The sequence below is a fragment of the Crinia signifera genome, chromosome 9 (assembly GCF_055691185.1).
Source record: "Crinia signifera chromosome 9, ASM5569118v1, whole genome shotgun sequence".
Classification (NCBI taxonomy): domain Eukaryota; kingdom Metazoa; phylum Chordata; class Amphibia; order Anura; family Myobatrachidae; genus Crinia; species Crinia signifera.
Genome location: NC_139225.1, coordinates 23,587,294 through 23,613,293, shown reverse-complemented (window position 1 = coordinate 23,613,293; position 26,000 = coordinate 23,587,294). Strand labels below are relative to the sequence as shown.

Genomic DNA, 26,000 nt, shown 5'->3' with positions numbered 1-26,000 from the left:
CCGCAAATATCTTGACTGTACAAGTCATGGAGGCAGCACTTAACAGATACCAAGATTTGTCCCCATAGGGCTCCAAACTCTTGTGCAATGTCACACTGATGTCAGACCATGAAGGGTGAGAATATGGGTGCAGTTGCCGGCGTTAACCCATAGGTGCAGTTACTCTGGCCTTCACTATGAGTGGTTCATCAGATTCTAATTATCATTTATCTAGCACTTTCTAGATAATAAAATCTAGCATCTGATTTGTTGCTAAGGGCAACAGCTCTTCTAAAAAAAAGTCACACGTTAGTAAATGTACGATGTACCCAAACATCATGACTCCCTACTGTCCTGATTTTTGCAGGACAGTCATGGTATTTTGTGCGTGTGTGTGTGTGACTTTCCCACTGTCCCACCCATGACTCGCTGAGCATCTATAAATGGAAGCACAATGACAGGGGACATGGCCAGCAAATCTAAAGGCCCATACACATTGGGTGACTTTGAGCTAAAAGCTGCTCAGTTTTGTAGTTTAAGCTGCTTTCAGTTCGTTATATAAATTTTATTAATGAGAAATCATAGAATACATATAAAGTATGCATTACAATTTTCTTACAATTTTCTTAAAAGCTTATATTCAATAGAAACATTTTAAGAACACTCTGATAAGTATTACATCAAGATATATGTAGAGCATTTCGGAAGCTAAAAGCTTATGCTTTAAATACATACTGTCTTCAATCATTTCAGATAGACAACTCATTGAGTTTTTTTAAGTAAAAATAGTCTAAGAAGAAAAGAAAAGGAAAGGGAAAGGGAACCAACCCGGCTGTGCCACACACCCTTATCGGTAACACAAGCTTTGCAGCGAACAGTAGTGCCACTGCTCACCAGGGCCGGCGCCACCACTAGGCAGCTCTAGGCATTTGCCTAGGGCGCCGGCACCTGGAGGGCGGCAGTTCACCCCTCACCCCCAGCACTGTGGTACCTGTGAAGAATCTTGCGTCCCCGGCGTCCCTGCTGAGTGCTGGTGCGTGCTGGGGTGTCCGTGCCGCCGGGGGAGCCTGCGGCGCTGTTATTGTGTATAAGCTTGTCGCGGCCGGCGGAGTCCCTACAGTGAATAGAAATAACTAGCGCTATGCGCGCGGCGGCGCGGGAAGCGTTAGTTATTTTCTATTCACTGTAGGGACCCCGCCGGCTGCGACAAGCTTATACACAATAACAGCGCCGCAGGCTCCCCCGGCGGCACGGACACCCCAGCACGCACCAGCACTCAGCAGGGACGCCGGGGACGCAAGTTTTTTTACACAGGTACCAACCTTCCCCCCCCCCCCCCCGGCACCGGGGCGCCCCCACCCCGACTCGCCTGGGGCGCTCCGGTGCCTTGCACCGGCCCTGCTGCTCATCTTTTAATGGTTGTGAGGTGTGCAACATCTGCCTAGTGAGCAGGTATCATACCTCCCAACTTTCATTGGTGGCCCAGCGGGACCTTTGCAGGCAGCTGAAATTTTTGGGGTGTGGCCTTCAAATCAAGACACTCATGCACGGCCACACCCCCATTTTGCCGCTGCTGCCCCTCTACCTGCAGGGAATAGACGCTGTGCTCGTGCGCACAGCGTCTATTCCCCGCTGACAAGTGGGTAACAGCGGGGACTCCCAATTGCCCCTCCCCCTTCCCGCCGCGGGACACCGCTGGCTCTGGGAATGTCCCCATAAATGGGACAGTTGGGAGGTATGAGGTAAGCACCACCCGCCGCTCCGACCGCTTGCGGCCGAAAGGGCAGAAATCATTCGATGGTCGCCGACTGAACTGATTTCTATTTCCGCATTTTCATGCGGATGCCAATAATATGCTGGGCCTCCCCTAATGATGAATTAGGCCCTAAATTCGATCTGGTACTCCAAAAATGTTTGGGCGTCTGCACAGTGTAACTCAGACGCAACAACACTGTCGGCATGAATATCGCACGTAGCTATGAATTAGGCCAAGTGTGGCACTGTATATTTGTAGATCTCTATTTACACATTAGCAATACATTCTGCAATCCCATTATTTCTTATTGTTCCTCTGTCTATTACTAAATAAAGCATTCTCATCATGTAACGTAGGATGCTCTGTAACAGACACTGTCACTTTAACACTGTGCCCGATCAACCCAGCTTGAAACGGGGCTCTTGTCTGCTGAAGTGACTGACGTTTGAAGCAGCCAATGAGAAATCAGGTAGTAATATTGTAGCTAGTCGGTGAGAAGCGTGGGCGGAGTTATGGGGCAGCATCATGTATGGTCGTTCATAGCTCACAGTGTGTGTGTGTGTGTGTGTGGGGGGTAGAGTATAGTTACCCTTCAGTTACTGCACTGTGTAAAACATAGCACTTTTGTGGGTATCGGTTACGTAGGTCTGTGTTGTGCTGGACCTGCTGCTGCCGGGTAAGTGATGGGTCACAGAACCTACCTGTGCTCCATAGACGGGGGCGGTGGGGGTGCTCATTGTGTGTGGACTGCTCTATTGTATAGACGGGGCTGTATATATGCTTTAGCAACTGGTGATTATCAGCATATTAAATGCACTTGTAAGTATATATGCATACCCTCCAACATCTGAAGTCAAGAAATCGGTACACATTCAAAAAGGGGGTGTGGACACAGGCAAAAGGGGGCGTGGTCACATCCCCTTTCCGAATGTGTACTGATATATACAAATTACATTTTCCCATATTTACAGTTATTTTACATACTGTAGATGTCGGATCAGGCCGGTCGCTCCGAATCCCGCTACAGACGAGGCTCTGCTGCACTGTATTGCACAGCCTCTGGTGTCCACTGTGCGGCTATATCGGCGGTGCATGCACCGGCCGGGCGTCCTTTACCACGTCATAGTGGACAGCGACGACAGCCCTGCGGGAGGAGGTCCGCGAGCCGCATGCTGAAGTCATGACGCGGCTCGACGCACGCTGCAGGCTGCCGTACCCGGACCGCACAGCAACGGGTACAGGTGCTTCACTGCTGGGCAATATTAACTGTTTACACCCCTGCTGGGCCCAATCCGACCAGTGGAGCGGCTGCCATGTTAGTTGGGAGAATTCGGTACAATCGGTACATTAATTTCTAGCTGGTACAGACCGTTAAAAAACGGTACTGTACCGGCTAAATCGGTACACTTGGAGGGTATGTATATGGCTGTATGTTAATACGTAACAGCACATGGGTTCTCCGCCCCCTCTACTATGTGTATAATTATAAACAGGGCCAGAATAACAATAGGGCAGATGGAGCTGCAGCTCCAGGCCTCCAAATAATAATAGGCCCATCATCCCCATGAGGATCACCCGCTGCCTCTGGTATGTAGTTAATTGACAGAATACCCACAACCAAATGGGTGTGGATCGTATTGTCGACCCGACTTGGGTTGACAGGCAGCAAGGTCGACAGGGTTCTAGGTCAACATGGGACAAGGTCGACAAATACGTTAGGTTGCGAGGTCGACATGGTTTTTTTCACAGTTTTTTTTACCCGAATGTCGACATGGACATAGCTGGTAGTCAACCATAGCCCCTTGCTTCGCTTGTAATGCTTGCTGCGCTCGGCACACTATTTTATTCTCCCACCATGCCCTAGTGTATGGTAGGGCATGAAATACCGCCTGTTGGCACATGTCGGCTCAAAAAAACAGTGAAAAAAATCCATGTCGACCTTGCAACCTGTCGATCTAACGCATGTGTCAACCTTCATCCATGTTGACCTAGAACCCTGTTGACCCAATGGTGTCGACCTACTGACTGTCGACCTAAGTTGGGTCTACAATACGACCGTATCCCAACCAAATGCCAACAGACAAAACAGGACAGGTACAGAACACAGATAAATGAAATTGGGAAGCACGGACGGTGTAATGGTTAGCATTGCTGCCTTTACAGCACTACTGTCATGGGTTTGATTCCCACCATGGCTAACTGTGCAGAGTTTGTATATTCTCCCCGAGCTTGCGTGGGTTTCCTCCGAGTACTCTGGTTTTCTCCCACAGTCCAAAAATATATTGGTAGGTTAATTGGCTTCCAACACATTAACCCTAGAATGTCTCTGCGTGCGTGTATATGTGGTAGGGAATATAGATTTTAAGCTTCACTGGGGCAGGGACTGATGTGAATGTTCAAATATTCTCTGGACAGGGCTGCAGAATATGTGTGCGCTATATAAATAACTGGTCATAGATAATAATAAATTACAGCGTGCTGCAAGCATTAAAAATATTTTAAAATGGTTCTTAAATATCAGTAAATCTGTTTATGAATTGTTAGACCATAAATAGTTCTCAATAATTTCTGTATATAGAGAAATAGAAACCTACCGTATGATAATACAAATAACAACATCTCAGTGTTTGTACTACAGCGCCAATTAATAACTTGCAAGGATGGCCCTTATTCTGGTTCACTCGCAAAGGCAAACTCCTTTTCAAATGGACAAAACCATGTGCATAGCAGGTGGGGCAGATGTAACATGTGCAGAGAGATTTAAATTTGGGTGCGTTATTTTTTTCTGTGCAGGGAAAATACTGACTGCTTTATTTTTACACTGCAATATAGATCTCACTTTGAACCCCACCCAAATCTATTCTCTTTGCGCAAGTTACATCTGCCCCACCTGCAGTGCACATAGTTGCCCATTTAAGAAGGAATTTGCCTTTGCGAGTGAACCAGAATAAGGGCCCATGTGCAGGGTTGCATCTTGAGCTGACCAATGTATCTGTTATTATTCATGAGATTGTAACCTGCCCCATACTGGGATCAGTTAATATACTCAGACGGTGAGTAGGTGATGGGTGCATCTTCTAAAGCGCCCCCCCATCAGTTCCTTTACACTGGCGACTTTTATATATTCCTCTCTTTGATTCTGTTTCAGTGAAGTGGAGTCATGTCGCAGCAGAGGGTGCTTCCACAGAGCAAGGAGACGCTGCTACAGTCCTACAACAAGAGGTTAAAAGATGACATCAAATCCATCATGGACAATTTCTCAGAGATCATCAAAACTGCAAGGGTCAGTATCTCCCATATCTGTGCGGGAGCTGCGCCCTAGTACTGTGTGATCTCTGTATTGGAGCTGCGCCTTAGTACTGTGTAATCTCTGTACGGGAGCTGCGCCTCAGTACTGTGCACTCTCTGTACGGGAGCTGCGCCTCAGTACTGTGCACTCTCTGTACGGGAGCTGCGCCTCAGTACTGTGCGCTCTCTGTACGGGAGCTGCGCCTCAGTACTGTGCGGCCTCTGCACGGGAGCTGTGCCTCAGTACTGTGCGGCCTCTGCACGGGAGCTGCGCCTCAGTACTGTGTGATCTCTGCGCGGGAGCTGCGCCTCAGTACTGTGCGATCTCTGCGCGGGAGCTGCGCCTTAGTACTGTGCGATCTCTGCACGGGAGCTGCGCCTTAGTACTGTGAGATCTCTGCACGGGAGCTGCACCCTAGTACTGTGTGATCTCTGTATTGGAGCTGCGCATTAGTACTGTGAGATCTCTGTACGGGAGCTGCGCCTTAGTACTGTGCGGTCTCAGTACGGGAGCTGCGCCTCAGTACGGGAGCTGCGCCTCAGTACTGTGCGATCTCTGTATCATAGCTGCGCCTCAGTACTGTGTAATCTCTGTATCATAGCTGCGCCTCAGTACTGTGTAATCTCTGTATCGGAGCTGCGCCTCAGTACTGTGTGATCTCTGTACGGGAGCTGCGCCTCAGTACTGTGCGATCTCTGCGCACGAGCTGCGCCTCGGTACTGTGCGATCTCTGCACGGGAGCTGCGCCTCAGTACTGTGCGCTCTCTGTACAGGAGCTGCGCCTCAGTACTGTGCGATCTCTGTACGGGAGCTGCGCCTCAGTACTGTGCGCTCTCTGTACGGGAGCTGCGCCTCAGTACTGTGCGATCTTTGCACGGGAGCTGCGCCTCAGTACTGTGCGCTCTCTGTACGGGAGCTGCGCCTCAGTACTGTGCGATCTCTGCACGGGAGCTGCGCCTCAGTACTGTGCGATCTCTGCACGGGAGCTGCGCCTCAGTACTGTGCGATCTCTGCACGGGAGCTGCGCCTCAGTACTGTGCGATCTCTGCACGCGAGCTGCGCCTCAGTACTGTGCGATCTCTGCGCGGGAGCTGCGCCTCAGTACTGTGCGATCTCTGTATGGGAGCTGCGCCTCAGTACTGTGCGATCTCTGTAAGGGAGCTGCGCCTCAGTACTGTGCGATCTCTGCACGCGAGCTGCGCCTCAGTACTGTGCGGTCTCTGCACGGGAGCTGCGCCTCAGTACTGTGCGATCTCTGCACGGGAGCTGCGCCTCAGTACTGTGCGATCTCTGCACGCGAGCTGCGCCTCAGTACTGTGCGGTCTCTGCACGCGAGCTGCGCCTCGGTACTGTGCGGTCTCTGCACGGGAGCTGCACCTCGGTACTGTGCGATCTCTGCATGCGAGCTGCGCCTCGGTACTGTGCGATCTCTGCACGGGAGCTGCGCCTCAGTACTGTGCGATCTCTGCACGGGAGCTGCGCCTCAGTACTGTGCGATCTCTGCACGCGAGCTGCGCCTCAGTACTGTGCGATCTCTGCGCGGGAGCTGCGCCTCAGTACTGTGCGATCTCTGTATGGGAGCTGCGCCTCAGTACTGTGCGATCTCTGTAAGGGAGCTGCGCCTCAGTACTGTGCGATCTCTGCACGCGAGCTGCGCCTCAGTACTGTGCGGTCTCTGCACGGGAGCTGCGCCTCAGTACTGTGCGATCTCTGCACGGGAGCTGCGCCTCAGTACTGTGCGATCTCTGCACGCGAGCTGCGCCTCAGTACTGTGCGATCTCTGCACGCGAGCTGCGCCTCAGTACTGTGCGGTCTCTGCACGCGAGCTGCGCCTCGGTACTGTGCGATCTCTGCACGCGAGCTGCGCCTCGGTACTGTGCGATCTCTGCACGCGAGCTGCGCCTCGGTACTGTGTGATCTCTGCACGCGAGCTGCGCCTCGGTACTGTGCGGTCTCTGCACGCGAGCTGCGCCTCGGTACTGTGCGGTCTCTGCACGGGAGCTGCGCCTCGGTACTGTGCGGTCTCTGCACGGGAGCTGCGCCTCGGTACTGTGCGATCTCTGCACGGGAGCTGCGCCTCGGTACTGTGCGATCTCTGCGCGGGAGCTGCGCCTCGGTACTGTGCGATCTCTGCGCGGGAGCTGCGCCTCGGTACTGTGCGATCTCTGCGCGGGAGCTGCGCCTCGGTACTGTGCGATCTCTGCGCGGGAGCTGCGCCTCGGTACTGTGCGATCTCTGCGCGGGAGCTGCGCCTCGGTACTGTGCGATCAGTGTTGGTATATATGTTTCCCCTTCATGGCAGCCCATAGTATGGCTTTTCTTCTCCCTGCCCTGACAAAGCACATGCTCTGCAGACCTAAATATGGTGTCACTGTTTTCAGTCCCGCAGTACAGTTTATTTACGCTGACAAATAACCATTTAATCTTGCAGATTGAAGAAGAGCATCAAGTCACCCGATCAACTCAAGGAGAACAAGACAACTACGAAATGCACGTCCGATCGGCTAATATAGTAAGCTCTGATGATTTATCAGTCACGACATAGCAGACCTAAATTGCTGCCTTGGGGTTATTTCCCGGCCTCCAATAAGTTCTGTACCCTGGAGAAGACTCTGTAGCTAATTGAATCTTGGAAGCTACGCTGTCTTTATAACAGGAGTTACATGTTATGCTGTGGGTTCCAGCCTAAGAACATCTGTGAATAACATCTGTGAATCTTTCCATGCATGTCGTGCATACACACTAGACAATATTTTATGCACAATAACGACCATTGTTACATACATTATCGTGCATGTTATCTAGTGTGCACACATTCTGTGCCTAATTCAGCTTGGATCGCTAACCACAACTGGACAAAACCATGCTGCACCGCAGGTGGGGCAGATGTAACGTGCAGAGAGAGTTAGTTAGATTTGGCAGACTTATTTTTTTTTATGTGCATGTTAAATATTGGCTGCTAGATTTCAGTTTGACCACACCTCACCCAAATCTACCTCTCTCTGCACATGTTACATCTGCCCCACCTGCAGTGCACATGGTTTTGCTCAGTTGTGTGCTTTTTTAACTAAGCTGAATCGGGCCCTAGATCTGGTGTGTATAGGGCTAATGTTCCCCGTTGTCTTATTTTGTTAGTTCCAGTCCAGTTACATTACCCCAGAGTATTTCCTACTTCGTAACGGTGTAGGACAGGCATGGCCAAACTATGCCCTCCAGCTGTTGTGATACTACAAGTCCCATCATGCCTTGCCACAGTTTTGGTATTGGGGAATGCTAAAACTATGGCAAGGCATGCTGGGATGTGCAGTTTCACAACAGCTAGAGGGCCACGGTTTGGCAAGTGTCAGTGGCAACCGGCAATGGGCAGGCAGGTGCCTTAAACCTCCCTTTCCTGTGTGTTTCAGGTCCGGGCAGGGGAATCCCTCATGAGACTGGTGTCCGATCTCAAACAGTACCTTATCCTGAACGACTTCCCCTCTGTGAATGAGGCCATCAACCAGCGGAGCCAGCAGCTGCGCGCCCTGCAGGACGAGTGCGACAAAAAGCTGATTTCGCTGCGTGACGAGATTGCTATAGACCTTTATGAGCTGGAAGAGGAATATTACTCGTCCAGGTATAAATAGGGTCCTGGAAATTTGCGCCTCGGTTTACGGGGTCCCTGTCACCCATCTTGGACATCTTAAATGTTAGTTAAAGGGTCTGTAATGACGTCCTCAGTGCCTTCGTAGAGTGGCTAATGCAATAGATCAATAAGTTCCTGTTGGTATATATTCATTCTTTTCTTTATATATCTATATCCAGCAGCCGGGGCGGAGTTAGTTCCCCATTGGCCTTTTCATACGAAGATATATTTTTTTTAATATATATAAAGTGTATACATTTTATAAGTATTTTATATTGCCCTTTAATTGTACGGACTCGTCACATGACCCAATCCCTAGGGTGCCTCGTGATCTAGAGATCAGCCAATCAGATAACAGGGATTATCCTGGTTACACCCCGCGTAGAGGGCATTCACTAGTATTGTGGCTTTTTACGCTTGTGTTGCATTTACTGTTTATTTTGCACAGTGTACATATTTATCTATCGCTTTCTATTTTAAACTACATTACAGATTTGTATATCGATCCGACTGTTTATAAATTGTCCCATTTTCTTCTGCCTTAAACAGTTTGTAATGGTAAAATATATATTACTAAAGCCCTTTCTATGCTCAGATACACATTTTATATATTAATATATGATTAATAAAGTGAGTTCTGCAATAATCCTTCCTAAACTGTTTGGCGATAGATTTTATGCAGTAGAAGATGCAGTATGGGGAGGGTTATAAAACACCTTATTAAGTTATTAGACCATGTAAGTAATTGTAAATTTACAGACTGTTTCCAGATTAAGGAGATCGTCCCATTTTAAACTGATGGTGAATTTCAGTTTTTTGGGGTTTTTTTATTCACATTTTTGGGAGTAGCAGCATTTAAAGAGTATAACTCCATAGGAACAGAAATGCCAAGCAAATGTAGTAGGACAGACATGTCCAAACTATGGCCCTCCAGCTGTTGTCAAACTACAAGACCCATCATGCCTTGCCACATTTTTGCTGTTAGGGAATGCAAAAACTATGGCAAGGCATGCTGGGATGTGGGATGTGTAGTTTCACAACAGCTGAAGGGCCAAGGTTGGCCATGCCTGTAGTTAGAACCAAGAGTAGATGAAGTCAGATGTGGTTGGGGTAGATTCAGCTATGCACAGAGATTAATAAGGATTGTATGTGCTAATTACTCTGTGTCTGCCACCAGTCAGCTGTATTGCATAATGCAACAAGATCTGCTCCGTGCTCCTATTAATTACACATAGGGCTGATCCAGATCTATTATGCTGTCGGCAGGGTGGCGTTAACCTTTTTGTTTGGCTCGAACACACGCAGCCCAGAGAGCAAGTCTGGATAATCTCAACTATTATTATAATCCAGCCAAAAGAAGTATAACTGCAGTATTTTGAGATAAATGTGCTGTCCCCGCGCTGTCAGAATTGGTGGTATCCGGTTGACTGATCTACAGTATCCTGGTCGACATGAAAAAAAGTTAACGCGAGTTTCTCAAAAACAAAATTTATTTTTATTTTTTGGGGACTTTATCATTGACATATGATAAATTAAATCTTAAAAACCGTCTGTCGACATTTTTGCTTGTGTCGCTCTTTTGTCAGTGCTGACCTTCTGCGTGCCAATATTTTATCAATCTTATTATTATTAACCTATTGACTGTTGACATTTTGGTGTCGACCCACATACTGTTGATCTGTTCGTCCACACCCAAATTGGTACAGAGGACACTAATTTTATGGGTTTTTTTTTACAGTAGTCCCTAAATCCCATATCTTACATATAGGGCTGCACCTTTATTATGCATGATTTAGGGGCTAGATCTGGGAAATGTAAGGTTCTACGGCATACACATACATGGTCACCCCTAATCAAACTCCTAGGGGTACATTTACTAAGATAGGTGTACTATTGCCCATAGCAACCAATCAAATTCTACCATTCACTTGTTGTTTTTCCCACTGTGGGAGCGCAGGCTATAGTCGGTCAGATATAATCACCAATAAGCTACACCAGTGGTTCCCAAATGAGGTCATCACTGGGTTATCCATGCTTAAGCACAGGTAACTGCTTAGTACCTCCACCAGTTGGAATAAATAATCTGTGCTTAAGTATGCATAACCTTAAAACCTAGGGCCAAATGTAATGGCCTTTGAGTTCGGGGGCCGCGCAGGGTGCAAGGCAAATCCATACCTTGTAAATGATTGCCACTTTAAAAACCTTCCAAGTTCAGCTGCCAAACTTTGAGGCCATCACATTTGGCCTCTGGACTGTTAGGGTGCCTTGAGAACAGAGTTTGGGAACCAATGGGCTAAAGATTACAATCTCTTTGTCTAGGACAAGGGCAGCAAGTAACCTTCATCAGGAAATCAGTAAGACGCTTTCCCCACAATGCTTCCAGAAAGAGAGACCATACAGTATATTGTCCACAAAGGCCACCACTGACCATTCCGTCAGGAAGAGCCTGGTTCTAGGACACCTACAGAAGTTGCCAGATCTTCCGATTTTACCCTGTTCTGTCTTACCAGCTCATGTTGGACCAAGTAGGGTTTGGTTCATTAGGTCAACCATTCCATGTCGACCATAATAGGTGGACATGCACCTGGTTGACATTGAAAAGGGTTGACACATGAAAGGTTGAGGTGAAACGTGAGTCAACTTGAGTTTTTTAAGGTTTTCTGGGTGTCATTTTTTTTCCATGTAGCACATGGGCCCCCAAACAGTGTAACATCCCTTCGCATGGCTCCCTTCGCTCCTCATGCTTCAGGGCAACTGTAGTCCACGTGGATGGTAAAGTATCATGTCGACCTAATGCATGTTGACCAATAGTGGTAAACCTATTGACACAATTACTATTGAACTCAAGTCATGCCGCAACCCCAGGGTTTATGTCGGGAGAAGCGCCTAAGCCTCTTCCATTATGGAATGGGTGATTGGCCAGGGAGGGCAGTGGGCGGGTGCCATGGTGGGCAGCGGGCAGAGGGAGGATGTGTACCAAGCTATGCATGTGGTCTATGAAATTAACAATGTAACAGTCCAATCTGCGGACTTTCAAATGAATTCCTGACGCTGATTTCTTAACGCTTTGCTTGTCTTGCTTTTTTTTTGTCTCCCTCCCCTCTCCCTCTCTCGTCTTCCTCTTGCTGACCTGGACACTGTCTGCTTTCCTTGCTCGGCTTTGTGTTGTAAGCTACAGTGTGTGTGAGCCAAGCAATCTGCCGCTGTGCGACGCGTACTTCATGAGAGACAGTCTCGACTCCTCACCCCAGGATCTCTCCACTCCACTGGTGTCCGTTACGTCGGAGGCAAGTTCCACCGCCGGCCAGATCCACACGTCTCCTCACCTGAACGGGCACGTTGCTGGCATGTTGGACCACAGCTGAGGAAACTTGGTGCACACCTCGCATCACTGGGGAGACCACGATGGCTGGCAGAAGGTCTCCAATGGATAGATACTAATCATTTCACACTCTAGGCTTGTAATATATAGATGGCAGGTAATTGCGGACAATCCGTTAGTCTCTTACTGACACAAGAGAATGGACATCTCCCGTTAGTTGCTCTTATCCATCAGTACTGAATATATTTTCTGACAGTATTAAGAATTACTAGGATGATTCCCATGTGTTGCTTGAGATGACCAAAGATCTTCCGTCACATTACTACAGGTAACTGCTCATTCCGCCCCCTACAATGGGTTTGGATTTGATCATTCTAAGCCATTGACCCGAAGGGGTACATTTTACTAAGATGGGAGTTCCATTGCAGATGGGATGTTGCTATAGCTACCAATCATATTATATTAAATTATCTTCTAGAACAGAGGTGTCCAAACCTGTCCTCAAGATCTACCAACAGTTTATGTATCTCAGGCAACCTGTAGATCTATAGTAGGAATGAATGCAGCATGTATGAAAATGTGACCTTAGTAATGACTACAGCTGTGCACCAGCTAGGGGATTTGGAAAATGTGGACAATTGGTAGATCTCGAGGACTGGTTTGGCCACCAACTGCTCTAGAAGGTGCTAAATCAGGCATGTCCAAACTGTGGCCCTCCAGCTGTTGTGAAACTACACATCCCAGCATGCCTTGCCATAGTTTTAGCATTCTCTAATAGCAAAACTGTGGCAAGGCATGATGGGTCTTGTAGTTTCACAACAGCTGGAAGGCCATAGTTTAGACATGCTTGTGCTAGATAAAGAAGTAGAATCTGGTTGCTATAGGCAACATCTCATCTACAATATAACTCTCAGTAAATTGACACCAACAGTTTCAGGTCACCTGGGTCAGAGGGAACATTCAATATTGTTGCTGGAATGTTGGGTAGATTAATAGTTGCTGTGGCAGTGACATCATTGACCTGTCTGCGGACCACACGAGATTGTATTTGTCTTGTAGACCCGTTTGTGTATACACTGCAGATGGGGAAATAAAGACCTTTTTTTTGTAATATTGTATGAGTTTACTCACTGCAGAAAGATTCACACAGTGGGAAATGTACTAAGATGGGAGTTCTACTTCATATGGTATGTTGCTATAGGTAACAATCGGAACCTATTATCTTCTAGAACAGGCATGTCCAAACTATGGGGGTTATTCTAGTTCATTCTTTCTGACAAAATCCTTCTTAGATGGACAAAACCATGTGCACTGCAGGTGGGGCAGATGTAACTTGTGCAGAGAGAATTAGATTTGGGTGGGGTTTTTCTTCAAAGTGAGATCTATATTGCAGTGTAAAATCATGCAGTCAGTATTTTCCCTGCACAGAAACAAAAAAAACTCACCCAAATCTAATTCTCTCTGCACATGTTACATCTGCCCCCCTGCAGTGCACATGGTTTTGTCCATCTAAGAAGGATTTTGTCAGAAAGAATGAACTAGAATAAACCCCTATGTCCCTCCAGCTGTTGTGAAACGGCAAGTCCCATCATACTTTGCCACAGTTTTGCTATTAGGGAATGCAAAAACGATGGCAAGGCATGCTGGGACGTGTAGTTTCATAACAGCTGGAGGGCCACAGTTTGGACATGCCTATGTTAAAGGATCATCACCTGCATGCAGAATATACATCCATAGGCACATGACCAAGCATACGAGTTACTAATGTTATCACATAGGATACAGTACATTATTATACCGTAGATTCTGCAGGTAAGTGCACTTATAAAAGTGTTCATATGGGTAAAAAGCATTCTAGTGATTAATGATGCAGCAATGTGACAAATGCGTTAAAAAGAAAATAGAATGGACGTGAGCAGCCTCACACTCATAAAGGACCATCAAACAGGGTCTCTGACTGGTCCCTCTACCACCCTGCGTTATTACCACTGCCCCCTTCTACACGCAGGCCTTGTATTGCTGAGAAGGAGCGTGAATGCTGCGGCAAACATGGCTGCACTCTTACTGCTGCTAACCAACCCTCAGACATGCATCAGATGCTGCAGAAATAAATGTGCATGTCCACCTGTGTTTCTACCCAACGCATTCTGCCAGGCAGCTTGTAAACCTTATTACTGTGTACAGCCTCCTGCTGTAATGGGAAGCCAGGAGCATCTCTGGAAGCTGCACCCCTGAGGAAAAGGAGGATTATCTGTCTTGGCCATTCTGCATAACCTACATTATTCAGCATTTGGTAATAATGAGATTGTCACACCGTATCAGCAGGTGAGTATGTTATGCAGAGCTTTGTTGGACAGGGTGTATCGGTGCAGAGCTTTGTTCTGTAAAGTATAATGATACATAGTATATAGCTGCAGAATTCTGTGAGACAGTATATAGAACAACTGGTGATTTGATTTGCTACACATATATATTCAGAGCACCGTATTATATAGGTGCAGAGCGCTGTTATGGTATATAAATGCAGAGTTCTGTTAGACATGGTGTACAGGTGCAGAGCTCTGTTATACAAAGTATATAGATGCAGAGCTCTGTACATTTATACATGTTGTATAGATGTTCAGCTGCCAGGTTTATAATACAAATGTAGAACAACTGTTCTACACAGACGTGGTATATAGAAGCAGACCTCCGTAAGACATTGTATGTAGGCTAACCTAATCTCCATTCATACACCCTCCCGCCCTCTACGGTCGGCCGACTACTGTCGTCTCTCCTCCACCCTGATCACTGCTTCCCATGCTAGAGTACAGGACTTTGCCCCTGCTGCACCCCTTCAGTGGAACGCACTCCCTCGCTCCATCAGACTCTCCCCGACCTTGCCAAGCTTCAAACGGGCACTGAAAACTCACCTATTCATCAAAGCGTACCCTTCCACTGCATAAACTATCTGGTTCTCCGGCCCCTTGCCTGTTTACATCCTGCTATCTAGCCACCACCCACTTGCTTGCACCTCTTTTAATCTGTCTGTCTCCCCTTCCTACTAGATTGTAAGCTCCTCGGAGCAGGGCCCTCTTCTCTTCACTTTCACTCACAGCTCTCCTATACTCCAACACTCAGTGACCATCTTCGTCTGCATACTCATCTCCATCATTGGCCCCAAGCCTCTAGTTGTATGTTGATTGAGTCCTCACTACTTATATTTAAGGTATAATGTGTATTGAACTGCGGCGCTCTTTGTTTGTACTCTATTTTTGTTATTTATTCAATGTTATGCCAAGCTTTGTCTCCCTGTATTGTTCCTTTGTTGGGCGCTGTGAAACACTTGTGGCGTCTTATAAATAAAATTATAATAATAAAAATAGGCGCATTACTTTGTTAGACACGGTAGTATAGGCATAGAGCTCTGCGGGACGAGGTATAAAGGCACAAAGCTGTGTTAGTAATATAGAGGCAGAGCTTTGTTGGTTGCTAAACAAAACAAAAATGAATTCTTGCCCAAGGCGCCGTGAACTTATAAGCTGCAGGAGACTATAGAAGTGGTCACCTTACCACCAACAATGAATAGTCCCACTTGCGCTTAATAAGATAGTTCCAACAAGATGACGAGTCTCCTCTTCGTCTCGAGTCCCGTTCAGATGTTAAATGCAGAGGGAGACAAGGGGATGAAAACACATTAGGTTCCAATCGAACAAAAAATAGGTGTTTCTCCCTCCTATTGTGCACGGAATCAATGGAAAGTGGGGTGCTCCCAAATAGTTCTAAAAGGTTCCAAGGGTACTACTGGATCACCTTCACCGTGTTGGTATAGGTGCTTACATGAATGCTTACATGTGATATGCTGTGTAGACTCCTATAAAGGTATCTTTTGCTAGGATGTCACAAAGTCCAAATCCAATTAAAACGACTTTATTAAAACAGGATAACAGCTGGACAAGACCAGATTTCCATAATACTCTGTACCAAACTGGATGTAACCCGGGCAAGACAGTGGTAACCAGATATTAGATAGGAATATGATCCCCAAGCTGTATGGTTTATATAAAACAAGACACTTGATGACGCGTTTCGGCACGCTGCGGTGCCTTTCTCAAAAAGCGTGTCAATAGTTCAAATAGGTGGTGCTCAACAAACAGCATCCGTCACGTTGCTGCATAAACAGTCTGTTTATGCAGCAACGTGACGGATGCTGTTTTAGACAATGTAAATAAATGCAGAGCTCTATTGGATGCAGTGTATAGGCGCAGAGCTCTTTTAGACAAGTATATAGCTGCAGAGAACTGTTGGACATGGTATACAGGCACAGAGCTGACAATGTATATAGATGCAGAGCACTGTTGGACGCAGTATATAGGCACAGAGCTCATTTGGATGCGTTATATAGGTGCAAAGAACTGTTGGACGTTGTATAAAGCTGTAGAGATGCTATACACAGTATGTAGTTGAAGATGCAGAGCTCTGGAGCACAGCACACACCCTGTGGCTTGTTGTGCGTAGCATATACTTTCCATTCCTGCCCATAGTCACAGACCTCCGGTATCCCATCATGCTCCGCGCTGCAGTTACTCTATCGTACAGCGGCATCATAGAGCTGTGACCAGTCTACAGACCTGTGGAATCGAATACAGAATGATGCGTCATTCGTTGTAGTGGAACACCGAACAGAAGAAGTGATATCTGTACTCAGCTACTCTAGTCTGGAACTCCATGCGTTGAGGTTTCCTGCGTGGCTGTGACTGTAAGCAGTGGTACATTATATCTATGACTATATACAGCTGGTGTATATATGTAAATAGGGGTATGCTACAGTGTTAAATTGTATATATGCCTTTGGGGAATCTATAGGAGGTATAGTACAGTGTTACATTGACTCATTTATTTATAAGTCTGTAACATAGAAGGGATAGTACAGTGTTATATTGTATCCAATATATATCTATATAGCATCATTATATATAGAGGGTATAGTGTTCCATTATAATCGATAATATATAGATAATTATATCATATGTATATATCTATAGGTGTACAGACGTTTTTCATATGTTGTATAGCATTCCATTCATACCCATGTAATGAATATTCGGTACTTGTGTATTATCACAGTGCCCCCGATTTCCATCGTAAAGCATTGCATGGGGTCGCATCGCATCGCATGCGATCTGATCGCATGCGATGCGACTGGATTTTTAATTGTACAGGCACCCTGATGGGTGATTACTATGTTAAATGCACCCCCATTGTTAACGCCACCCCCACTATCAACACCAACCCAAAGCATAGCGAGCGCAGCAGTACGCGTCCTCCGACCTTTTCATACCCCCACTATCCACGTTGGCGTGGAGTTGATTTTATATAGTGTGGCGAGCCACCGAGCCCGAAGCGTGGCGAGCGGACGCGGATGACTTCACTTGTATTCCGCGTCCCCGCGTGAAGCTCGCAACGCTTCGGGCTCGGTGGTTCGCTGCGGTCACCACACTATTTAAAATCGATTCCATGCTGACGTGGATAGTGGGGGTATGAAAAGGTCGGAGGGCGCGTACCGCCGCCCCTTGCGGGCTCGCTGCGCCTGCCACGCTTCGGGTTGGTAGTGGGTTTATAGTGGGGGTGGCATTAACAATGGGGGTGCATTTAACATAGTAATCACCCATCAGGGTGGCTGTACAATTAAAAATCGGGTCTGGGGGTGCATTTAACATAGGAATCAGCCATCAGGGTGGCTGTACAATGTAAAATCGGCTATGATCGCGTCGCATCACATGCCATTATAATGGCATGCGATGCAATATTAAAATTGTACAGTCAGCCCTTAAAACCCTGAAATCGGGTCCCATCGCATACCTTAATTAGTGATATGCGATGGGCGCCGTGATAATACACAAGTTCCGAATATTCATATCGCATGAATACAGGTATTTATACATTGACATACGTACTTGTCTAGATAAAGTTATACAAAGAACAGTTTTGTGGTTAGACAACATTATACAGAGATACCGTCACCTAGTATATGAGTTCATTGTTATGTTTTCTTTATTTGTACACAAGTTACATAAAGGAGAGTAATATATATGTATTTTCAGGTGAAAATGGCCTCTCTGGCCAGCAAGGATTCCTTCTTCCAGAGTCTGGGCAGGAAAGTGTGCGCTCAGCAGACTACAGAGCTGCGGAAACGGAAAAACGGTGAGAACCATCAGAGCTCGGTACTGTGGGTGGGGCTGCTTTTGTGACTGGTGCTTTGTGCTGTAATCAGATGCTGCCACCAGACTGTGTAATAAATAAGCCCCATAATACAATACTAGCTGATGTTCCCTGGTTTTAACAGGGATGAGCGGCACCTGGTTGGCAACCCGGCTGTGAGAAAGAGGGGATGTAGGAGGAGTGAGGTATGCAAATCTTGGGGGGTCCTGACAAATGGGAAAGGTGACTTCCCTGAAATACAAGGCAACCCATTTATGCTACAGGTATATAAAGTTGGACTGAGATCACCTATCCTTGGCCAACAGGGAACTTTGTTCTATACTTTATCGCTCCCTTATTTATTCTCTTTCCTTTTTTCTCTCTCTCATTGCTCTCTCCAATATACCTACACCTGCCCTCCAATATACCTACACCTGCCCTCGTTTACTCACAGGAATTGTCCGATATATATTTAAATAAATACTTCTTAGAGTACAGCCTGCTGCAGCACAACATTGGCATATACAAAACGCCATATATATAAACTTCTATTTCATGCTGTTTCATATAGTGTGGCCAATCCCGGGATCGGGATTTGGCCTAAAAAAGTCTGGGATTTCAATCAATCCCGGGATTTCGGGATTAGACTGCGCATGCGCAGTCTAATGCCGGGCAGCGTCTGAGCACTCGCTCAGACGCTGCCCGGCTGTTCCCGTAACCTGACCCCGGCGTGAGGCCTGCGTAGCGTGACAGTAGAGGTCACGCTGCGCAGGCCACGCGTCACCAGTCACCGCCCGCCTCTTCTCCGCCCGCCCGCCTCTTCTCCGCCCGCCCGCCTCTTCTCCGCCTGCCCACCGGCCTGCCTCCGCCCGCCCGCCTGCTGTCTTCTAAGGAGGTGCACTTGCCGGGAGGCACCGTGCACCTCCAAACCCACTTCCGGATGCCCGCCCGCTCCCTAATGTAAGTAAATGTGCGGGTCGGCCGGTGGGGGTTTAGTGCTAATAATGGAATTCTTGGTGGGGATACCAATCCTGGGATTGAGCATTTTTCGATCCCGGGATTGAAAAAAATGCCCCGGGATTGGCATCCCTAGTTGTATACACCTTCATTTTTCACTGGTTATTCCTCAACCGGATACACTTGATTGAATTTGCATATGGTCACTCAGCGATACTGTATTCTGTGCGTTTCTACTCTATATTAAGATTTAATGTATGACTCTTCATTGTATTGAGCAAACTGAAGCATTGTATAATGTAAACCTGCCTTATCGACTTCAAATAACTAGCCAGAAGATGAGTTGGGCAGTGAAATCTGGCCAAATCGCATGTCCAGACACCCGGTCCGACCCGATGCGCTGTCCCGTGCACATCGGATCAGAGTCGGGAGGTCGGACCGGCTGCACATAAGATTTGCAAAATCTTGTCTGCAGCCGGGCGGGGGATGCTGTGAGGCGGGCAGGGGCGGCAGACGCTGTGAGGTGGCTGAAGGGGTACACAGAGGCGGCAGACACCGGGCAGGGGAAGCCGGAGCAGGGAGCTGTCAATGACATGCTGCAATGGGAAAAAAAGCCCATGCAGTGAATGTGCAGCCTGTGATTGGCTGAGCGCTATCTCAGCCAATTGCTGACTGGCTGATAGAGTGCTCAGCCAATCACTGGTTGCCCATTCATTGTATGGGCTTTTTTCCCCCTTGCAGCATGTCACTGACACAGCTCCCTGCTCCGGCTCCCCCTGCTTCCTCCACCTTGCAGCTCTTAAGTGCCTAATCGTGTCTCCCCCTCCCGCTGAGCTGCAGGGGAAACCAGGTCCGACTTGTCCTTAGGACAAGTCGGACTAATGTATGGGGGCCCTTAGCTACATGCCTGCAGATTTTTCCTCCAAGACCTGTAATTTATGTATCAATAGGTTACATGATGTGTGCTGCTCAGACAACGGCATCATAGAAAAAAGTCACTCATAAAAATCACCCTGAAGGTGCGGACACACGAGGGAGATATATTGCGCAGTGTTTCCTTTTCATCAGCGACCAGCGATTAGAACAGGACTGAAAACGGGAGTGCGCACCCGGCGATTTATCGCCGGGCCACACTCCCATCACTGGCAATATGGTCGCCAGCGACCATATTCCCAGCGATCTCAGCCCCTATCGCAGCCGTGTGTACACGGATTTACACAATTAATCTATAGATTGCTGGAACCAGGTGTCGTTCCCAGCACTGAGCTCCAGGGATGTCCTGCAAATAATCCGATTTTTTTTTTTTTATATTTCTTTATAACTGGCACTGGTTTCTGGAAATTATGTCCAGCTCATGCTAGTGAATTACTTACATAATCACATTAAAATATCAATTTCAAATAAAATATTTCCATTGTGGAATCAGCTCTGTGTTTGAGCGTTTTTGGGACGTAGAGATATTTTCTGCATATTAAAAGCAGTAACCGTTATTTTATAATCACAGCAGGAAATGACACGTTCTGATGACGCAAATATATATAATTATACATTGTAATATGTTTACTCCTGTAAATCCCCAGCATTTAACGGCGATGACTCGGAGGAACGCAGCGGCCCCAAGAAGAAGAGGAAAAAAAAGCCACGGAAACTACGAAATAAACCAGGGACACAGGGGGGCCCCAAGATCCAGCCCCCAATTATCTCAAAACCACAGAGTAAAGGTGAGCGCAATCCGCTTTTTCCAATACTGATTTCGTGCAGGTTTTAGTCCAGGACAACCGGCAATGAGCCAATAAGCCATCAGACATTAATTTGCATATGTGTATTACTTAGTGTTCATTCTAGCACCCTGCCTCTTCCAAAACCCATGCAGTTCTTTTTCCCTGCCTTGAGTGTCACTCTTTGCTGTGGTGCTTCTAATAGGGTGGGGTCTGTATTTCAGCACTGATATGCAGACCACACTGTGCTAGAAGCACCATAGCAGAGAGCAACAGGAGTGGCTCACATCAGAGGCGGTGCGCCCCGGGAGTGGCTCACATCACACGCAGACCCAGCTCCTTCAGACTCTGAAGCAACAAGAGCGGACCTATCGCTCAGCCATTTAAAATATGGTGCCGGCTCCTGAGCCAATCTGAGCTCACGGTCTGGCAGCTAACCACTACGCCCCTGGTTAGCAGCATACTGGGCGTTACCGGTATCAATGCCTGGCTGGGGGAGAAGAAGCCCAGAGGTGGAGACAACACTGAGGGGTGATTACAGCGAAAGGTGTTATAAAATGTGTCCAAATGCATACCGGGGATAAGCTTCTCCTTGGGGCTCTGATTATGGGATATGGTCGACATAAATTAGTTTGACAGGGCTTAGGTCAACACATGGAATATGTTGACATGGCTAAGGTCGACACAAGCATTAAGTCGACAATGGGAAGGTCGACATAAATTTTTCACGTTTATTTTTAGCCAACTTGCGCCGACAGGCGGTATTCCATACCCTTCCACCCACTAGGGCGTGGAGGGTGAATATAATAATGTGTCTGAAGAATGGAGAGCGCACCGGTATACTGATATGTTGACCTTCCAACCCTGTCAGCCTTAGCCATGTCGACCTATTTAAAGTGTTAACTTAACACCTGTCGACCTTTAGCGATCGACCTAGTGTTTGTTAACCTACATAGTGTCGACTCTATGACCCATACTCCTGATCATGCCAGTCTGCCAGGAACTGCTGCAGACGGCTCCGGTTCTCGCCTGTCTGCTGTTACTTCCATGGTATTTGCCTGTCTGCACAGTTGCTTTGCATAACCAGACAACAGCTCACAGAGACCCGGCTGTGACACTAAAACCAGTATATTACACATGCACCTGGATCTGTGTATGATTTACCATAGGATGGGCACCCCAGAATGTAAAGCCGTTACACACGAGACCAGAGGAATAGTGCATGTCGAACTATTGATTATTGACCTAGACCAGTGGTCTCCAACCTTTTTTGGGGTGTGAGCTACTCGCGGCAAAATAAACCACCCGAAGAGCTACTGAAATAAAATAAAAATCTGCCTATTAACTAAATAATGCCCTTTACACATTATGCCACACACTGTAATGCTCCTGACACAATAAGCCACATACAGAACTGCGTGTGTGCGGCGTAGGTGCGCAACAAAAATATGGTGTAGCCACATGGGGTGCGTCCAATGAAAATGGGGGTGTGATACACATATGCCCCCAAAAGTGCCAGATACACATATGCTCCCACGGTGCCAGGTATGCCCCCACAGTGCCAGAAACAGGAATACCACCACGGCACCAGTTATGACCCTATCGTGCTAGATATGCCCCCACAGTGCCAGCAACAAGTATGCCCCCACAGTGCCAGCAACAAGTATGCCCCCACAGTGCCAGCAACAAGTATGCCCCCACAGTGCCAGCAACAAGTATGCCCCCACAGTGCCAGCAACAAGTATGCCCCCACAGTGTTTCCCAGCAGCAGCACACTCACCATTGCTGCTGCTGCCGGGGAGAGGACAGACCGGTGTCGCTGCTGCTTCTCTTCTCAGGGAAGGAGAACACAGCACACTGCGCATCTCTCCTCTCCTTCCCTTCCTTGTGACTGGGCCGCCTGCCAATCAAAGCTTGCAGGCCAGCTCCTGATTGGCTGCCGGCCTGCGAGCTCTGATTGGTGGACGGGCGGCCCAGTCACAGGGATGCATGGTGAGGGGTAGGAGAGACGCGCAATGAGCTCTCCTCCCCATAGGCTCAGAAGGGGGGGGGGGGGGGGGCGGCGAGTGGTCGAGCCACTCGATTCGATGCTCCACCTGTGGATCTTTTAAAATGTGTTAGTCAGTAATGAGTGCACCTGTGAGGTGAGCTGGAAAATGTGAACTGATGGTAGCTCTCGAGGACTGGAGTTGGCTACCCCTGGTCTATATATCCTATGTCGCCCGCTCTCAGTTCAGATCTCAGGGCTGATTGAGTCACTTTCAGCTGCATCGGTTTGCCCACCTGCATCTTTAAGCATACGCCGCCACAGACTCCTCCCCTTCCATGCGGACAAATGTACTGAGACAGACACTTTTAGTGCACTGTAATACCGATATGGATCTTCCTTATACGTCGTCATCTGTTACACCATTGAAACTTACACTAACCACTTGTGTCATGGATCTTCGTAGTTTTCATCATGTTTTACTTTATTTCTTCAGAGGCAGCTCAGACCTCCTTCTCCACCGTTGATATATTAAGGAAACGGCTGCATGAGAAGATTGAGGAGTCCCGTGGACAGGTGAGATTGTCCTCGACCTCCCCCCTCAAATGTAATCCGCATGTTGTATCTGTCGTCGCTACCCTATGTGTAACGAAAGTGTGTTGCTGTCCTGGAATTTATATTTTCTGATGTCACCGTAGACAAGAGATCCACAATTCATGCTTGTGTAGAAGTCATTTGTGTTCTTCGTATTCCATATAGTCTGCCGAAGAGTTAACTCTAAATTCTTTCTGGACACAGGTCTCCAACAAAGCCCTGTCCACTGAAGATATAGAGAAAAGACGGCAAAAGCGTAAGCACGAGAGAGAGAGAAAGAAGAGGAAGAGAAAGGAGCTGAAGATGAAGGCTGCACAGGAAAAAGAAGAAGGCCAAGCCCCCAAAGCAGAGGAGATTGTAAAAGAAGTTAAAGAGGAAAAGGTCCAAGCACCTCTGGTCTTCAACAAAGTGGAAGTCCACGATGAACCTCTCAACACAGTCATGCGGAAAAAGGAGAAGAAGGAGGCAGTGAAAGGAAAAATTACGCCCATGACGGGAAAGAACTACAAACAGCTGCTGAGCCGCCTGGAACTGCGCAATAGCAAACTCGAAGAGTTAAAGGCTAAAGACCAGGAGAAAGCCAAGGAATTTGAGTCCAAGATCAAATGGACCAACGTGTTGTACAAGGCCGAAGGGCTGAAAATCAAGGACGACGAGGGGATGCTGAAAGCGGCGCTGAAGAGGAAGGAGAAGCAGCGCGAGCAGAGGAAGAAGCGTTGGGACAATCGTACGGAGCAGACGGCGGAGAGGATGCAGCAGAGGCAGGACAAGAGGAATCGCAACATCAAAAAGAAGAAAGTGAACAAGCTGGAGAAGAAGAAGAACCGGGCGCGGAAGAGAGGTCGAGTCATGCCGGAGGACCTGGCCAAAGCCAATATGAAATGAACGGGGACTCTGGTTTTTTAATGAACTGCCCAACCTTTTAGGAGAAGGTCCCAACTGTACCATATATACACGGCGAGCGCCAAGTTCATGGATGTAGAAGAGGAGATGTTCCAGGAGATAACTTTATGGTGGACATTTAGTATTTATATGAAAGACTGTGACCAAGATCTGTAACTGTTATATATAGATATGATATAATATAGACTTCTCTGTTGACAACCGTATATGTTAGAGAAATGTTGAGTAGACTTAGCAGACACTATTGTTCTGAAATCTCCGTCTCTGTATATGTAATACAGTCAGACAAATTGATAAAGTGGGTATACAGCAGTCTCTCTACACTTCATACAAATACCGCAAGTCTATGCAACATCAACCAATCTGGTATCGGCTCTCATTAACTGTGCTCACTTTTTTTTATATGGATGAAAGCCGCATTCTCATTGGTCGCTCTGTTGAGTTGGATTTTTTTGGGTCAGTCTTCGTTCAGCCAATTTCTGTTATATTGCCCCGAACTTAGGAACAATGTGCTCCAATGTATACGCTGTGGTTTCCATTATGCCTCCAGCCTCGCGGTGCCTCCCTTGTACCAGTGTTTGGACTTGTTCCCCAAATAAACAATTATTTTACATGACAACCTATTATGTTTGAAATGTTTATTATGGGGGAAGTGTAAGTGATGTCCTTTATTTGGGACCCTAATGGATGAACTTGCCCATTCATACCCCTTTCACACTGCATCTCAAACCTGGGTTATTTCCAGGTGGAACCGTGTTGAGGTGCCTAGTGGAAGCACCAAACCTTATATCCTGTCACCATTTCTATATTATACCGAGGTTCTAGGAACTGAGTAGAATCTTCCACATTTTTGCAAAAGTGTGACCTTAAATGTTAGTGCCCCCACAATTGGAAAACAATCCCCAGCTTTATCAAGCCTGCACCTGGCGGGTATACCCCGCATCACATTGATGACTTGCTACCTAGCTGGCCATAAGTCAACTGCACTGATCCAAAAATTAGAACTGTACTCCCATCTGGCACCTAGCAAAGTGCCCATAATCACCTGCTGCCCAGAGTCCGGAACTATCTCAGTGCCCATGATCACCTGCTACCCAGAGCCAATAACTAGCCCAGTGCATATGTTCATCTGCTGCCAAGAGCCAGAAACTAGCCCATTTCCCATGATCACACACTGCCCAGAATCCGGAATTAGCCCAGTGCTCATGATCACCCACTGTCCAGGGCCAGAAACTAGCCCTGCGCCCATAATTCTCAGCTGTAGGGGTCCAAGAGTTAGTACAAAGCCTGTATCTATGAATGCATTTTCCTATCTTTATTGATCTCTCCTATGTATCAAGAGTTCTAGATTACTTGGGCTGTGGGGGGCACTTCTCCCTGTGATGTCATTATGAGGGGAGCAGACAGATAGGCACTACTACACGTCCTAAGGAACACCCTGAGCATTTCTCCAGGCACCCCAGAAACTGGAGAAGGAAGCCACTGGGGCAGCAGCTGTGTAAACCCCTCATCTTTGCTCTCAGGTCCTGCACCCCACCTTACAGCTCTGGGGCAGTGTGGTCCTTATGTTTCATGTCTCAATGTACTAGGCCTGTGGTTCCCAACCCTGGTCCTCAAGTACCCCCACCCCAACAGTGCAGGTTTCCCAGGTCCCCCCGGCAGATGCACTCATTACTCAGACACAATTTTAAAG

General features: G+C 47.4%; 3 protein-coding genes across 14 annotated transcripts in view; 2 read left to right on the top strand and 1 right to left on the bottom strand.

Annotated features, from left to right (window-relative positions):
• The first annotated feature begins 2,247 nt into the window (after window positions 1–2,247).
• MED22 (mediator complex subunit 22) lies at window positions 2,248–13,079 on the top strand. Of its 6 annotated transcripts, none has more exons than XM_083158570.1 (5): window positions 2,248–2,411; window positions 4,884–5,018; window positions 7,456–7,536; window positions 8,429–8,637; window positions 11,825–13,079. In XM_083158570.1, the coding sequence occupies exons 2-5, from the start codon at window positions 4,896–4,898 to the stop codon at window positions 12,009–12,011; spliced, it is 600 nt and encodes a 199-aa protein (XP_083014696.1). In that variant the 5' UTR covers window positions 2,248–2,411; window positions 4,884–4,895; the 3' UTR covers window positions 12,012–13,079. The 6 variants fall into 6 exon arrangements, with proteins under 6 accessions (XP_083014696.1, XP_083014692.1, XP_083014697.1 ...); XM_083158566.1 differs by having other exon boundaries at window positions 2,249–2,411; window positions 11,819–13,079; XM_083158569.1 differs by lacking the exon at window positions 2,248–2,411 and adding an exon at window positions 2,722–2,970 and having other exon boundaries at window positions 11,819–13,079.
• A 2,782-nt stretch (window positions 13,080–15,861) lies between these two features.
• LOC146035234 (uncharacterized) overlaps window positions 15,862–26,000 on the bottom strand; it is a 422,801-nt gene continuing 412,662 nt past the window's right edge. For all 4 annotated transcript variants that reach the window (XR_014460607.1, XR_014460606.1, XM_083158558.1 and 1 more), the window contains one exon: window positions 15,862–16,578. The gene's annotated coding sequence lies outside the window, so the exon portion shown is untranslated. The remainder of the gene's footprint in view (window positions 16,579–26,000) is intronic.
• Window positions 16,565–24,926, top strand: SURF6 (surfeit 6). 4 transcript variants are annotated; one of them, XM_083158564.1, is made up of 5 exons: window positions 16,565–16,636; window positions 18,053–18,151; window positions 20,686–20,826; window positions 23,307–23,386; window positions 23,609–24,926. In XM_083158564.1, the coding sequence occupies exons 2-5, from the start codon at window positions 18,058–18,060 to the stop codon at window positions 24,287–24,289; spliced, it is 996 nt and encodes a 331-aa protein (XP_083014690.1). In that variant the 5' UTR covers window positions 16,565–16,636; window positions 18,053–18,057; the 3' UTR covers window positions 24,290–24,926. The 4 variants fall into 4 exon arrangements, with proteins under 4 accessions (XP_083014690.1, XP_083014688.1, XP_083014689.1 ...); XM_083158562.1 differs by having other exon boundaries at window positions 16,569–16,706; window positions 18,052–18,151; XM_083158563.1 differs by lacking the exon at window positions 16,565–16,636 and adding an exon at window positions 16,654–16,766 and having other exon boundaries at window positions 18,052–18,151.

Coding starts and splice junctions, on each gene's coding strand:
- MED22 (XM_083158566.1), top strand. CDS start 4,896: ATGTCGCAGCAGAGGGTGCTTCCACAGAGCAAGGAGACGCTGCTACAG. Junction 7,537..8,428: donor ACGTCCGATCGGCTAATATA/GTAAGCTCTGAT, acceptor TGTGTGTTTCAG/GTCCGGGCAGGGGAATCCCT. Junction 8,638..11,818: donor GAGGAATATTACTCGTCCAG/GTATAAATAGGG, acceptor TTGTGTTGTAAG/CTACAGTGTGTGTGAGCCAA.
- SURF6 (XM_083158561.1), top strand. CDS start 18,040: ATGTATTTTCAGGTGAAAATGGCCTCTCTGGCCAGCAAGGATTCCTTC. Junction 18,152..20,685: donor GCTGCGGAAACGGAAAAACG/GTGAGAACCATC, acceptor GTAAATCCCCAG/CATTTAACGGCGATGACTCG. Junction 20,827..23,306: donor CTCAAAACCACAGAGTAAAG/GTGAGCGCAATC, acceptor TTATTTCTTCAG/AGGCAGCTCAGACCTCCTTC.